General features: G+C 39.9%; 1 protein-coding gene across 2 annotated transcripts in view; it reads left to right on the forward strand.

The window, feature by feature from the left end:
• cntfr (ciliary neurotrophic factor receptor) overlaps positions 1 to 16,719 on the forward strand; it is a 200,473-nt gene that overhangs the window by 98,563 nt on the left and 85,191 nt on the right. For both annotated transcript variants that reach the window (XM_046376133.1, XM_046376132.1), the window contains one exon: positions 13,250 to 13,483. In XM_046376133.1, the coding sequence (XP_046232089.1) occupies positions 13,250 to 13,483 (234 nt within the window). The remainder of the gene's footprint in view (positions 1 to 13,249; positions 13,484 to 16,719) is intronic.

The raw sequence follows: 16,719 nt of genomic DNA on the forward strand, positions 1-16,719 counted from the left end.
AAAAAAAACGCACAGAAATTATTTTTCTAAGAGCCCTCACTTCACATACTCATCCATAACATGTGTTTTGACATTCCTTCTAAGCACCAACAAAGCCTCCTAATTTCTCCCATTTGGTTGTCCTGTTGTTACAGTTCTGACATTTTTGTGGTTTCAGTCTGTGGCAAAGAGGCTGACCTGTCTGTGGTTACTAGTGTGTGTGTGTTTGTGTGTGTGTGTACTGCAGGGAGAGAGAGACAATGAGGATACAAAAGAAGGTTAATTTAACTTTAAGAGATTTATGTTTGTTGTGTTGATGTAGTAATCATGATGATGGTGTTATTCTGTCTGTATCGCTGCTCTTTCAGTTCTAAGCAGTCAAAACATTAAAAACAAAGAGAAGAGCACAGACCTTCTCTGACTGTGACCCAAGTGCAATATCAGACCCTTTGCCTTGGAGAAAATGGTAGAAAAAGCAACGGACTTTTGGTACATTCAGAGAGAAGTCTATTGATTCTGGCTGCGTCTATTCTGGCCAGTTCTTTCAGCTTGTTATTGACCGTCTGTTCATCTTTCTTTCACCAAAGGTGCTGCCTGTGTATGATACAGTTTAGATTTAGCGGATCAAGGAACATATTTAATCAATTTCCATATATCTTGATAAAAAGAAAGAGATGCAAATATTTTGTATTAAAGGGGAGAAATTCAAGTTTTGGATTACAGGATTTCCGTTCCCTAGTCCAGCGAGGAGATTATTGTCATTGATTCAAACCCACCTGGATTTAGGTAAAAGCTGACAAATTGCCTTTTTTTTCTGAAAATCTCAGAGTTCGTACGTGTTACTCATGCCCGTGTGTAGTCATGCATCTTTGTTTAGACAGAAGGGTGTTTTGTGCAGTTCTGCACATCTATTTGCATAGAAAATGTCTCTTTGCAAAGTGATTACATGAATTCATGCACACATGGACACACTGCGTACATTTATACAGAGATACGCGCGCAGCCGCATAACACACATTTTTTTTTGTTGTAGCTCTCTTTCTCCATACTGTGCGTGTGGGCTGTGTATGCCTACAGCTTAGTGCTGCTTTCTTTTCTTCTGGTGTGTGTGTGAGACAGGGAGGTCTGAACTGTAGGTCCTTGCTAAAACACACACACACACATATGCTCACCCACATATGCATGTTTCACACATTGTATCTCTATCAAATTGTATTTTGGTTTTCATGAGTGATCTGATTAGATGAACAAAATGCCCTTTTTGTATTGTTTAGGTGTCTGACTTTGATCTTATGATGGCTATAGTTATGGTCATTATTCCTAATCAACATTGTAGCCTACTGCATTAATTAACCTACATTCCTTTGAACTCCACATTAGAAAGAGTGCTAACCACTCTGTGTCAACTCTGTCTTTGAAGTCAGGAGTATTCATGAGCTACTGGAGAGAGAGGCTGGATTGCCGGAGCAGAATTTTTCGCTGGTAATGATTTTCATCGCAGCAACTGTAATCTTCAGCATCATTAGTCTTCTGCTGACAAATGACAAGTGTGAAACTGCAAGTTAACTTAAGCATCAAGGACAGAGCAACAACACCGCAGGCTCTGCCCCAGTTCAAATAAATCTAAATCTAAATCTAAATGTGCGTGCACCACTGGGTTCCTCTCAAGTTATTTGTTTTACATGTTTTGTTTTGTTTTGTTTTTGCTTTTTTTTTTTCTCAGTCCTTCATACCATGCCAGCTGAAGACTTGGAGTAGGAGTAGCAGTGATCTGCACATCCTCAGATGCTCAGATTACAAATGCAACAATGTGTTTTGCAGCTGCTGAACCTGACAGCAATTTTTTTTCCCATCACACCTCACTTCTTGTGCACTTATGGTGTGCAGAGGGCAGGTGGACTTGTTGCATGTTTGTATGTGTCCTTGATTCTGTGAACATCTGTGCGTGCATGCATTGTCTGTTGTGTGTGGTTGGTACAAATCCACAGTCATCCATGATTGATTGCAGCTTCAGAGCTACTCATGTGAAGGTCCCTCAATACCTACCAGTAGTTGGAAAACAGTCACTGCACAGCCGACACTGGAAGCACAAGGCCGTGCAAAAATCCTTCTTGAATTTCTCTGATGCTCTGTGGCAACGGAGAAATAGCCTCGAGTCCCACATGGAATGGCGGTCCTTTGATCGCTGACTCAAATAACAATGAAAATAATGCTGGAAGCTCCACTGTTGTGCAGTGGAGTTGCGCTGTCGTTCCATTTAGCTGCCACAGCAACAGCTTGGCAAACCGGGCAGACTGCTGCTCCAAGTGTTGGGTGATTGATAGCTCTGTGGCAGCAACTGCTCACTGGAGATCAGCAGCAGGACAGAAATAACTTATAGGCTTTCCACATGCAAATATGTGCTGTTTTACAATATACGCAAAAATTCTTCCAGAACCACATTTTACTTCCTCAGCTCTGCGAAGACACCTTTATCCAATCAGCTTTTGAAATGGATCTGCAACAGGAACTAATGATGAGATCAGGTTTTAAGGTGGAATATGAATATATGTAGTTGTTATGGAAGATAAAAAAAAATCACTCATTTACAAACACTCACTTATATCTTTATCCTTACTTAACACATCTTACTACACAGTGATCTGTATGGAATTTCACACCACAGAAAAACGCAAAATTGCACAGGTTCAGGTTTTACTACTGTTGTTACTTTACTACTTCTGGTGTGTCACCAAATGGTTTCACCCGCAAGAACTTCTCAAGCCAAATGATAGCACTTAAAGAGTGCATTTAGCCAACCTTGATTCTCCAACATAGTGATGGAAGCAGATTTTAAGGTTTTCATAATTTCCATAATCATAATAAACTTTTTTTATTACGACAAGTTTAGCTGCTGTCAAGAGTTTTTCAAATTTCTCTGCCACTGCAGTTCCTCCGTCAAGGTCACAGTATATTTGCACAGTGTGCCCGAGATGAGGGCTGTAATTTTTGCTGATATTATCTTGGAACCCGGGAATATTGTCATATATTACAGTCCATTAATTAAGGCGGCCATCTCTCTATCCGTCCCTTTCCTCTCATCTCATCTCTGCCTCTGAAACCTTTGCATCCCCTCTGTCTCCCCATTTTATCCACTTATCACTTCATACTTTCTCTTATCCACTTGTTAACTTTCTCCATGACCCTCCCTATATGTCTTTTGCTCTTTCTTTTTTGCCCTTTTTACTCTCATATTATTTCCCTCTCTGTCTCACACTACTCCCCCTTTTATCATCCCTATGTCCTTATATTTACCTCCTCCCTTTTACTTTTTATTCTCGCTGTTTCATCTCTCTGTATTCCTCCTTTTGGTTTAATGAATGAGCAGCCTGGTATTAGTACTGACCTTCAGAGTTTGGCTCTGTGGGAAGGCTTAGGGTGATGTTAGCTATGTTATTAAACAATAAGATTAGCACTGCAAGGGAGGTTTCTGCAGGCTTACGTGTGATTATCATTATTATACAGGCCTGCCAAGGGGGAGTCAGAAAACATATTTATTAGATGCAGGGTTCATTATAAAAGCAGATAATAACAATCTCTTCCCCCGTTTTGAGGGTTACACTGCTGCCACTTCATATTCTGCTCTTCCTGATGTAATTTTCTCTTTTCAAAAAATCATACTTATTCTTATTCACTTTGGAAATGCACCAGCATAATTATGGGTCGGAATATTCATTCATATGCTTTGGCTGTTTATGCTTCTCCCAAAACCAAACAATTACAGGCTGCTGTGAGCTGAGACAGCCAGTCTGGTTAGAGACAACATCGCTAATGTCACGATAGGTCAACACAATGTAAATTAGATGTCTAGATTTGGACCTTTGCTGATGTGACAAAAAATGATGTGGATGAAATGCTCACCATGATGGATTACCAACGTCAAGCAAGACTCGAGACTCTGCAAGTTGTCTCTCACAACACGGTGGGAGGGATGGAAACCAGTGGCTGCCTGCATGGGAAATCAGTTTATAAAGCTAGGGTGTAATTTTAGGAAGAGGTCAACAGCATTGTACTTCATACTGCATACTGTAGATAGGAAATTTTATACTGTCTAAAGAAAAATAAATGTTTATCTGTTCATTGTTTATCTATTTTTAGTTTCGTAAAGAGATATAATTAGTAGCTCATTCCCATCTTTTCTTTGACTTCCTATTTCCACCAGCGCTTGCTATATCTGAACGGATTTAGACAGAAAAACAAACCGAACATAGGCTGAAACCTGTCCACACAAACGAAGCAGGATGCAATCACTTCTCTCCCACCACTCACTGTTTTTCTCCCTCCGCCACGAAACCTACAGATGTTTCTGATCAAAGCTGTGTTATCCAGCTGTCCCGCTCCTTTTCTCTCCTGAGCTGGCTCTCAGGAATCCTTCTCCCATTCCTCATTTCATGACCTCTCTAATCCAGGCTTGTAAAATATTAACTGCCCTACTCACTCTCAACAATTCTTCCTCCCTCCTGTGCTGTCCCCCTTTCCTCGAACCACTCTCTCCTATTCGTCTCTCCCCTCTGTCTCTCTTCCTCTCCTTTAGCACTCCTTGTTATCTCCCTTGCTTCCATATTCCTCCCAGAACACAGACATCTAAAATTTGAAGTGTCAATTAACCCCGTTGCCTGCAAGTCTTTCTGTCTTCTCCAGTGGCTTCCGCAAGCCAGATGATGAGGCCAATGATCAGACTGACACACACACACACACACACGAACACTGTACGTCTACATGTGCAATGGAGCTAAGATAAGATGGCAGGAAACAGGAAGTTGATTTATTTGAGCGCTGGTGCCCTGAGTCATGCACACACATGCACATGCAGCACACACACACACACAGAAACACTTACACAGCTGCAGCTGCCTCAGTGCTCACATGAAAGGAACGGCAAAATGCAAGAGAGAGAGAGGGAGAGAGAGAGAGAGTGAATGTTAATCTCTCTGTGGGAAAGAGAGACAGGAGAGGATAAAGTGATAACTTAATTCCAAGATGTTTGCAGAGGAAGTGTATGTGTGAGAGCATGCGCGTGTGTGTGGGTTGGTGCAGAAGTGTGTATGTCCGTGCATACTTTCATCCAAGTTTGTTTTTTTTCCGCCCGTGTGGCCTGCATGAGTGTGCGTGTATGTGTGTGTATGTGTGAGCATATATGAGGACGGGAGAATCTCTATCAGTGTATTAATATGTGCACCACCGTGAAAGTGTCAGCTGCAGTTTATTGCAATGCTTATTATGTCATAGAGCAGTTAATCGGATCTCTGTGTTATAAATCACGAAGTGGAGGAGGGTGGATGGGGGTGGGGGTGGGGAGGGGTCAGTGAGGATTTAGCTTTTTGCAGTGTCATACCTCACAGAAACATCTGAGGAACCTGCCTCACTTGCTATGCCACCAATTATCATCTACCGAAGCAGGACATGCACACATCTCAATCTCCACTCAAAACTGAATATTATATGAATCATTACTAGGGCTGCAAGCCATGCTTATTTCTTTAATCCTTTGATAAACTGAGCGATAATAATAATAATAAAAAAACAGCTCTCCCAAAAAGCTCTGTGTTATTAATAACATTAACGATGGCACTATTCTATTCAAAATGCTCCAGTAAGCCATGAAGGTGTGACAGCTAGCCCGCATGGTCATTACCCTGAAACTGAAGCAGCTTTCTCTACTGTGACATGTCAACATTTCTCTCCTGAAAGGGTTCTGTTCCCAGCATAGCATTGCACAACTTCACCCTGAGCAGACGTCTAATTAAAATATCGCCACTTAATTTTTTTTTACCCCCTTTTACCTAATACAGCCAATACATGCACAGGTATAGATGACAAGCCCTCAGTGAAATGCCTGTTCATTATTATGCTGTGGACTACAGAACTGTGACCCCACAATGCAGAACTCACACACAACTCAGAGACAGAAATAGTTCAAAGAATGTTTTGAGCCCTTAACTGAAGTGGGGTTTTCTAGAGAGAAGGCAGAGGGTTGAGGGTCCAGAGTGCAGGAGGAGGGTTGGTGTGGCAGGTGAGTGACTGAGAGAAGGCAGAGGTGGAGATGTGGGTAGGTGGGGATTAGAGGAGACACAAGGAAGACTGGCTAGGCTGGAGATGGAAGGAGGCTGAATGACCCAAGGAAGCATGAGGTGAGCTCTACATGGTATGGAGAGTTTGCAAATATGAACCTGGAGCACAGGGAGATTCGGGTTTAGTGTCACCAGAAGCACCTCAGCTCATTATCGAGCTTTGCTCTCATCCAATAATAAAAGAAAAAAGTTACAAGTGGAAACAAAATATAGTAAGTTTTGTGTCTTACGCATTAACATACAAACACTGCACCAAAGTTTCCCAGAAGTTCTATATTTCTATATGTTAATTGGTTAACCTGAAAACCTAAAGAATCACTTGTAAAATAAAATTAGAGTATTTAAAGAATGTAAATGGATTAGTGAAGAAGTCAAGCAAAGTACAAAGTTAAGCTTTTGAGCTTTTGTATTTTACTACAAATACTATGTTGATGTGTGCAATGAATAAAGTTCAGGCTTTCAATTTTCAATTAAATTGCACACATAGAAAAAAAAAGAGATCGATTTTATTTCTGTGTACCGGTCTAAGTGGCCCATGCAGCATCAGCATGTATAGCCACCAAGTGAAAAAATGTGATCTTCTAAACCTAAACTGATAATTCCCCTGTGCTTTATCTCTGTGTGTCAGCCAATCCAATATTTTACTGCTGGACTTTGAAAAGGCATGGCTCCCCTTAGGCATACAAATGCGATTCACTGATAAATGTGCCAGTGAGTTAAAGCCCGGGTGGAGAGTGACACGGTCTGATATGTACATGCCAGTGACTCCACAAGGGGGGCTATACACATGGAGGACTACACATTGTAACGACAAAGGCACACACAGGCACAAAATAACAGCAAAACACACATGCAAGCATGCACTGTCACTGACACACGAACAAATAGGGAATAACATTTTTGAGATGGTAAATCAGGATGCCAGCCCTGAGCTTCAATTTCATTTCACGCCGCTCTTGTGGAGTCAGATCATAACTTAGAGCTGGTTATTCACACACCCATACACACACACACACACACACACACACACACTCTAAACATATGTATGCATGCACAGACAAGTAAGTTCAGAGATACAGAATGATAGAACCACACTGTGGCATATGAAGGAAGATATTGTGTAAATTGAAACTCATACATGCACGCACAGGCTCACACAGCTGGTGCTCTATAATCAAAATTGATCAGTATTCTAACCAAGTGAAGAAGGTGTTTGTATGCATGTATGTTTTATGGGTTGTGTGTTTGCCTGATACATCTCAGCATACTCTTGTACCTGTCTGAATCTGTATGAAGGTCAGCCTAGCTGTGGGAGATTGTGTTTGACTTCTGTTTGCACTGATGTCGCTGATATAAAAGGTCCTGTTTTTTTATTCTGCTACTGCTCCATCACACCTGGGGGAAATTCAGACTTCTTCCTAAGATTTTATACATATAACAACTGATTTGTAGAGAGAAAAAGTCACTATGAAAGTTGAAATATGTGAAGATTAAAAGCCTACCTTTGATGAAACAAGTGTTTGCTAGCTGTATAAAAAGAAGGGACACAGCGGTGAAATGAAGATAATGAGTCATTGTTCATTCATTACCCATATATCTGTTTTGACGTGTGAAAGTCGTCAGAAAGATGTCATCAAGTCCCACAAAACTGTAAAAATGTCAAGAATGACTCAAGAAAAAAAAAGGATTCTAGATTCCCATTCCAGAGTTCCCTTTCCAGACATGCTGCCATCACACACACACACACATGCACATATCATTCCTTCACTTCAGTTAATGTCTTCACTTCATCAACAGCATTCTTTCCCTTCTGATCTTCTCTCTGATTCTTTGTTGTTTCTCTTTCTGTTTTGCTACCACCTACCGCCCTTATCTCTTTCACTTCCAATGGTCTTGAACTGCTCTTATCTTGACCTTCACTGGTATGTAAAAACACATGGACTTTGAATTTAACAAACTAACATTTCTCCTTCTGATCTGCAGTGCATCGCGTGTGTGTGTGTGTGTGTCTCCGTGTCTGTGTGTGTATGCCAAATGTAAAGAGTGATGTGAGGATTTTTTTTCCAAGTGTACTTAACGACATTATGTTTGTGAATGCATTAGATAAGTGTTTGTGATTCAGTGTATTTATGTGTATAACAATGTGCACATGTTCCCGTGAATTTATCTGTCTGTATGTATTTTTGTGTGAATGTGCACAGTTGTATGTGCAGATGTTTGTGTCTGGTTTTGTGTTTGTATCACATCACTTATGTTAGTTTGGTAAACAGCTCATGGACACATACATGCGATTTATTGCCTTTGGGTTTGTGTGTGTGTTTGTGTGTGGTCATTATTCTTTAAATAGCCTCTGGATAGAGATGTGTGCATATAATGTCCTGCAGGTCTTGGAAACACTGACCTCACACCATGACACACTGTTGGCTCTTTATGGTTCTGTTTTGGGAAAACATCACAGTGCTGCATTGGAACTACAATACCCTTTGTGACCTGTAGAATCCTACTATGAATATAAAGTTCAACTTCCCTGTAATGGCAAACAATATCCTGGTAACCCCTTGTGCCCCAGTGTTCCCAGTTATATTAAAACAGCTGCATATTCAGAGTCTGGCTTGTTCCAACAGATACTAAAGAATGCAAAACTATTCATATATTTCTTTACATTTCTGTGGGTTATAAACATGCTTGGATATTGTTAAATTTTGAAACTGTGAGCAAATACATCTACATGTGGTCATACACACATACACATGAGCACAGGTTTTGTGTGTATGAACAACAAATGCAACACACATTTGTATGATGGACTTACTGCTCAGACACATCATCTTAAATGATGCATTTACTTGCTTTCCTCAGGCTAACTGCATGCAAGCTGTCATGCTGAATTTTAAGTTGTTACTCAGGACATTTGTGAGGATGCAAGACATATCAAGTAAAATTAAACGTGAGCTGCATTTGAAAAAAACACTTTTAAAAACCTGCTAATCAAATATATAATCTTGCTTTTGAGTATCATGACTCTATGGTTCAATGTTGGACCACTTTGCCTTCAAAACAGGAGAAAAGAAATGAACATTGTTCATACTACACTTTGTCAGATTGATAAAAATCACTTTCATCTGCAGCCCTCTGTAGTGTCCTTTACTCTGTCATTGTTTATCCTCTGCATTTAATGGCAGTTTTATCATAGGCATAACTCACTTGACTTATCTTAATGCACAAAACTTGTCCAGATTTGAAAATAAGTTATCTGATCTGCTTTGCCTCTAGGAGAAACATGGGCTTGTTTATTCATGAGGGGACCTGTCAGTTGGAATCAACATAAATAAATAGAATAATGAGCAAAAAGAGCAAAGTTGAAGCTTTGTGAAGGACATTGATGACTCTTACTCTCATTGGTTGGGAATAACAGTGTTCTAACACTGCTTACAATGCCCTGTATATTACCAAGAGATCAATAGCACTTGAGCTGAATGTCATTATGGTTATTAGGCCTGCTTGTCTGTATGCTGATGAGGCATGAGGACATTATGCAGAGTGGTGTGGGAGCCCGTGTGTGAGCGAGTACATGAGTGTACTTGTAAGTGTATCTACTTGTGTTTCCGCTGTTGCTATAAGGCGTATTATGCATGTGCAGTGTGTGTGCAGAATACCCATGGTAAGTGATGTACCGCTGATGAATGCTGAAGTTTACGTGGAATTCAGGGGGAGCATTGTCAAGGTGAGAGGGAGAGAAAGTGATGTAGAGGGGAGAGCAAGAGGTGAGCAGAGAGATATACAGACGGAGGATCAGATAAGGGAAACACAGACAGTAAGAATAAGTGAGCGATAAAACATGCAGATAAATGAAAATAACAGAGGCAAAGTCCTACATCAGGAATCCTTGGGGTGTATGCATATGGTATGGCCAATAATAAACAAGTATTTTCTGTCACTATGGCACAAGTAGGAAGGACTCACAAGTCACTACACTACCTGTTGTTTATCAGTCTGGTTGCCAGAGACAGAACTGTGTTGTCTGATTATCTCAATAATTTAAACCAATCATAAACAACACGAGTTGGCTGCACTTAGCTCACAGCTGCACATTATGGGTCAGCTCACGTGGAATAAAAGGAGTTAAAATTTTATAGAACTGGCAGACTTTTTCTGCGCAAAGGCTTATTCCTCTCAAATTTTGAGCACAAAATTGCTAAAATCCATGTTAGTGAATATTTCTCCTCTAGATAATCCACCCACCTGACAGGTATGGAATACCAAGATGCTTGACTACACAACATCATTGTTGCCTTGGACTGATCACAATTAAAGACCATGTACATTTTTATCCCAATGCTGGAGATGTCACAAGCTTTCAGACCTTTAATTTCAAGTGCTGAAAATATTGCATTTATATCGTAAAAAAATGTACCTGATCCTCACTTTTATTCCATTATGTTACATACCATCTTAAGGAGACACTTCTCAAAAAGGTCACATTAATATGTTTTCAGTGTTTAAACTGACTGACAATGAAAGAGGAAGGAACAAAAAGAATCACAAAGAGGCCAAAAATTCGAAGAAAAAAAGAGAGACAGACTGAACTAAATGAAAGAAATAGAATGGGAAAGACAAGAGCAGGAGACCCTAAAGTTCAAAGCAGGATATGCATAGAGGCAGATGGCAGGTTGGGAAGCAATGAGACAGAAGAACCACAGAGTTAACTTTGATATGACGGGAGACAAGAAGAAGCACAGAGAGGAAGAAGGGAGCACAGACTGGAGTGATGAAGAGATATTGGAAAGGACAAAGGTATAGACAGAATGATGTAACCTGAGAAGATAAGAAGAATAGGATGCGGGGTGCAAGGGGGTGAGGTCAAAGAATCAGTGCTGTGCTGAGACTATGAAGGACATTCAGAGGTAAAAGTTTCCAAAGACAGTTTCAGTGAAATATTCTGAGGGATATGCTCTCCACCAAAGATATTCTTTTTTTGAAAACCTGCATATAACTATGTAACCTCGACTGGACGTGGATTGTCTCCTAATTTGACAAAAGTGTGATGCCAATTAAAGGGGGTCAAAGGAATTTAAGGCAGGGACCTTTTCTGAGTATTGATTAATATGTTCTCTCACTTTGATAAATTAGTAGATTTAATAGCATTCAGTGCAGTATATGTAGAATTATGACTTTTTCAGATACTTTGCATGAATGTTCACTGACTGACTGCAGGAAAGATTCTCTTCTCTTCTTTCTCTTCTCTTCTCTTCTCTTCTCTTCTCTTCTCTTCTCTTCTCTTCTCTTCTCTTCTCTTCTCACTTGTCACATAAAGCACAAGGGTGCCAGCATCATCATCATCAAAACTAACATCAAAGTCAAACTTTATGTTTTTTTTTTCTAAGACGGAAATAAGTTTTTATGTAAATGAAGTCACATATCCATTCAAAGTAACTTGACAGTGGGGAAGATCAAAGGAAATTGGCATTTCTTGCCACTCACATGCATATGCATGCTCATTATTTGGACTCAGGGAAATGGGGAGGACAAGCATGGAGATAACTGGGATGGACAGAAAGAGGAAAAAGACAGAGAGATAAAGAAAACAGAGATGTGGCATGAATGAGAGACAGAGAGTGGAGAGTATGGTGCTGGAAGGGTTGGTAGTGGGGAGTGTGTGTGTGTGTGTGGGGGGGAAATCATGAATGGCAGACAGAAAGGAAGATGGAGAGAGAACAAATAGTGTCAGGGCAAACTTAATGGGGGCAGGGATCTTGTCCTTGTGAATATAGATGGCCCTGGTATAGGACATGAAATATAAATGAAACACAAAGTTGATGTCTGTATCAGCCATGTTAAAAGGTACGTCTGAGGAAGCAACCTCAAGTGAAAAACACAAAAATGAGAGGCATTGTAGGGAAGAAGAAAGGAGGGAGGGGACTGACACAGAGAGAGACATCAAAGCAAGACAAGGATCTTCAGAGCATTTGATCCCAGGCCGTGGGGGCACGTTTTTTTATTTCTTTTATTCATAGACGGGGGCTTCTCCAAAGATGGGGATCAAAACTTTATTGTTGTTTCTTGTTGGTCTGTTGATCCTCAGAGTTTAAGTGTTAATCAGAGGTCTTCAGTTCATGTGGTCATGAGAGGGCCCATGGGACTTGTAAACAGAGGTGGGTTAGTAACCCCAGTGTCCTGGCTCAAACTCCCATTAGGCTCACATATACCCCTTAACCCCTGGGGTCATTGTCCCTGCAACTCTTCTGAATCCATGGTCAAAGACAGTATTGGTGTCAGTTTTCCCATTCTTCACTCACTATGAATGATTGTTAAAATTCTGGAAAAAATGACACTGGAATGGTGGCGCACAGTAGAGCAGCGGCTTCTCGAGCTCCCGGGACTAAGCCCTGTTTTAGCTACTCAGAGGCCGTTTTTAAGCACTAGTTCAAAGCTAAATCCGTGTGTGAAGTACAGCCCAACCGAACTTATGCTCATCAGAGATAGTTTGGTTATTACGCTGGACTACTTTCTGGTCTACCTCATACTTGCACACACTTGCACATGCATATTTATGCTGATATATGCAAAAAAACGGCTTCTTTATTTAAATGTTTAGCTTATTTAAATGTTTAGTTTTATATTCTTTTAATAGTCTATTTTTATTTAGCTTATATTTCTGTTTTATTCAACTTTTTTTATTATATTTTTATATTCTACTTATTGCTCCCGGGACCTGAGTCCTAATTTCGTACCATAAACATGTGAATGTGAGCTGGTATGACAATAAAGTTCCTTGAAACCTTAATGAAATGTACAAAAGTGGTAAAATGTTACCTTCCCTTTGCGACAGATCAATGGCTGTACAATGTGCATAGAAAAAGAAAAAGATTGAATTCAGGTTCAACTACAAAGCACATCATATTTCCATTTCTCCACATTCAGTTTAATCACATCAGTTGAAACCTTATCAAATAATAAACTTTCCCTTTGCTTTTGCCTGCTTCTTGTTGCTAGGACCCAGAATGACAGAATAAGCAGGAATATCCCCACATAGAATATTTTGCTTTCAGCTTACGCTATAATTGTAAGGGCTTTAATTTTGACTCTCTGTATCCATTTTCGGCTGTTATTTGATGTTGATATCTCTAATGCTTCTCTTCTTTGACTTTGTGTGTTTCCAGTTGCCAGGAACCAGTATGAGCGAATGGGCAGTGATGTCACCATGCAGTGTGGCTCCCTGGACAACGACGCATCAGTGTCATGGAAGGTGAACGGGACGGATGTGAAGGCCCAGCACCGTCTTGAGGGCCCCAGACTGATACTCACCAAAGTGGACCTTGGCCACAATGGACTCTACAGCTGCTTTCAAAACCCGCACGGAGAGAGACGCGACACCATATACCTCCACATCGGCAGTGAGTAGCCAGACAATTGCCCGCCGAATATTATTTCAAATAAGACATGATGAATCTTTAATCATCCCAAAGGGGGCACTGGATCATTGCAGCAGTATAGAGTGAAGAGGAAAAAGCAGAATAGAAATTACCGTGATGCAATCGCAAAAAACGATGTATGAATTAATAATGAGAAATTGTAGATTACATATATATGCAAAAGAAAAGACAAGAACAATATACAACAACATAAAACTTGACTCATACAGACTGTCATTGAAAACTGACACCATCCAGTAAAATATGGTATGATAAAGATAGGAAGGATAAAATACCATTTTATAGTAATGAGTCGAGTTTAAGTATGTCCAATAATATATATATTTTTTTAAATCTAAATGCTAAATTTTCCACAATTTATTCATGTGATTATTCATTTCATAATTATTTACATTAACACTTTGGAATACTTTGAAGCTCCAAATATGTGTGTCTTTTAAACATATTTGCAGTTCAAGAAGGCTTAGCTAATTGACAGTTTTTAATAGTCAGGTATAACTTTTGAATGACTGGTTCATTTAAATTTTAAATGCAACGTAAAACCTGAATTGTCATGATGGCAGTCCTTACAGTAGAGACCCACTGCCAGCTGACAAGCTCTAATGATTAGCTGTTAAAATGGCATTTGGTCATTTTGCTGTTATGGCTGTGCATTTTAATAATCATACAAAAGCTAACTGAGTGTCAATTTAATGGTCTGTCACAGTGGTCTGTGAGTTGGCAATGACCTCCTTTGAGATCTATTATTCTCATGGTGAAGGTTTTACTGGGCCTGTGCATAATAATAATAATGGTGTTGATAGGACAGACTTGTAACTGACAAGTACCAATGAGGATAATTGGATTGAAAATACCTTTGTTAAATGTAGCATTTCTCCACATTCAAAAGTGTTTCTCCACACATGGTTTAACTCTTTTGGATTACACAAACAAAATAAACAAAAGTCGTCAGAAGGTTAAATCCTTATTTGGTCATTATCACAAGGTTTTCTCTTGGAAATTGTTAATATTAAACTTGATATTACATGGATAGTTGTAACAGGTAGGTGAATGACAAATGATTTTATCTTACTACTATTAGAAATGAGATAAAACCACCATGAGCGTATATACAGATGACATCCACTAATACCTCAATTTTACTGTGACAACTGCTCCATCTAAGCTGCACCTGAACCTCCTCCTTTCTCCTTCAGTATGTCTGTTTGAATACATCTGTCAGCGCAGTAATGCTCCACGACTGACAGCTGCCTGGCTATCCTTAAATGACAGGTTTGAGGGGGGAAAAAAGCATTTCATTGTCAGCAGTGAATTGATGTTTCCTTATTGTTGCAGAAAAAAATAGGGATACACTTCATTATTTCTGTTGGCCAGCGTTTCTTCACATTATAATTGATCACTTTCTGCTTCCTTCCACTTGAGCCTGTTGGTTGTATAAGGAATAGGCAATATTTTAAATTTCAACAGGAATTATACTGGAGCTGGTAGCTGACTAGCAGGTCAAATCAATCATGGCAGGGAACTTCAAAACTGTGCAAAAAAATGCCAAAGTTTGATACACTGCAGAAGAAAAACCTTGACTGATCACTCCTATGGCTTTGAGAAATATGAGCTAACACCAGTTTTCTTCTTTCTGACACTGTTATATTACAGACTCCTCAGGTTGAAATCAGAGGAAGGTAGCCTGAAAGAAAAGGGAGACAGATCCTGTTGCATCGCTTTTGCTGAGTCAAAATGTTACCATAATAAATGACTTTACTGTTACTGTACTGCTACACACCATTTAAATAGAGGCAAATGTCCCAATTGAAGTCAAATGAATGTACAACAAACAAAAAGTGACAATAGCAGCAGAATGGGAAACCACGCCTGCATGATTTCATTCACTTATCAACAGGATCCATAGAAAGTAAAACACACCACCCATCAAGAGTGTGCTCCAGGCTGATGTGAGACGTAACATTTCCATGCAAATGTTTGATGAATGAGACTGTATGAGAGTGTGACACTTTGGTTAATCATATCGGCAATGATGAATTGCTGAATACTGAAATAATACTGAATTAATGAGTTTTGTGTTATGCTAGATTGTGTCAGCAGGGTGAATGATGCAATGCATAAACAGACCAAAAAACTGTGTGTGTGTGTGTGTGTGTGTGTGTAGACATATACTCCATGTTTGTGTGCAAGCTAGTGCATGTATGTGCATGTGGTAATGTCTGTGTGTCTGAGCACCTGTGTGTGCATGGAACACAGTTGCATTGTGTAACTATTCATCAGAGGTCGATTACAAGCTTGTGAGAACCATTCCTTAATGGTCTCTCCTGGTTGTGAACATAATTACCTTGATAACAGTTGGTGATTTTATGACATGTTCAAGGCACACACTGGGGCAACATCGACTTTAAATCTGCCTTTCAAACTACAGAAACTCAGATGGCCATCTCATATCCTTTCTCCTTGTCTCTCACTCTTTGTCCAGTTGTCTTTTTTCAGTCTGCTTTTTTTTTCCTGTTATCGCTCACTCGCTGTTTCCTGCTCATTCGGTGCTTTTCTCTCTGTCTCCTGTTCTATTTTTATCTGCATTTTCATTATGCTAACTGTCACCTACAAAACTTTAAAGTGTTGCTCAGATACAGCGATAATGGCATCATGACAGGCTACACTTGTTATGATTACCATCATGTTGATAGTTTGATTTTATGCAGTGTTCATGACTTACACAAGGGGCTTGTTATGTTTCACAAAGATAGAAGTGTTATCAGGAGAACAGCACAGAACCATCTGTCTATGTCATTTTAATTTTTTCCTTCACTCTTTGTCTCTCTTTTCCTCAAACTTTGTGATTATCTTTCATTTCTCTTTTTTTTCTTTTCCAGTCTTTCTTTCCTGCCTCTGCCTGTCTGTCTCTATGATGCTCCCACATACATCCTCTGCCCCTTCATCTCTCTCTCTGTGTTTTGGCTTGTAGTTTGCGGTGACATCCGTTAGCTGTGTGTTTACACTGGTTTGCATTAAGAACAGAGTATGTCATACCATGACAACAAACCCGTCTGCGGGTATGTGTGCTTGCTCCACCTTCACGCCAATTTTATGGAGCTTTTGTGATCCTTCAGTATGTCAACATAAAGTCAGCACAAGGAGACTGCAGTTGTCTGTGCCGACTTATAGTTTTATGTGTAAGGTTAGTGCCGTCG

The sequence above is a fragment of the Scatophagus argus genome, chromosome 20 (assembly GCF_020382885.2).
Source record: "Scatophagus argus isolate fScaArg1 chromosome 20, fScaArg1.pri, whole genome shotgun sequence".
In the NCBI taxonomy this organism is placed as follows: Eukaryota; Metazoa; Chordata; class Actinopteri; family Scatophagidae; genus Scatophagus; species Scatophagus argus.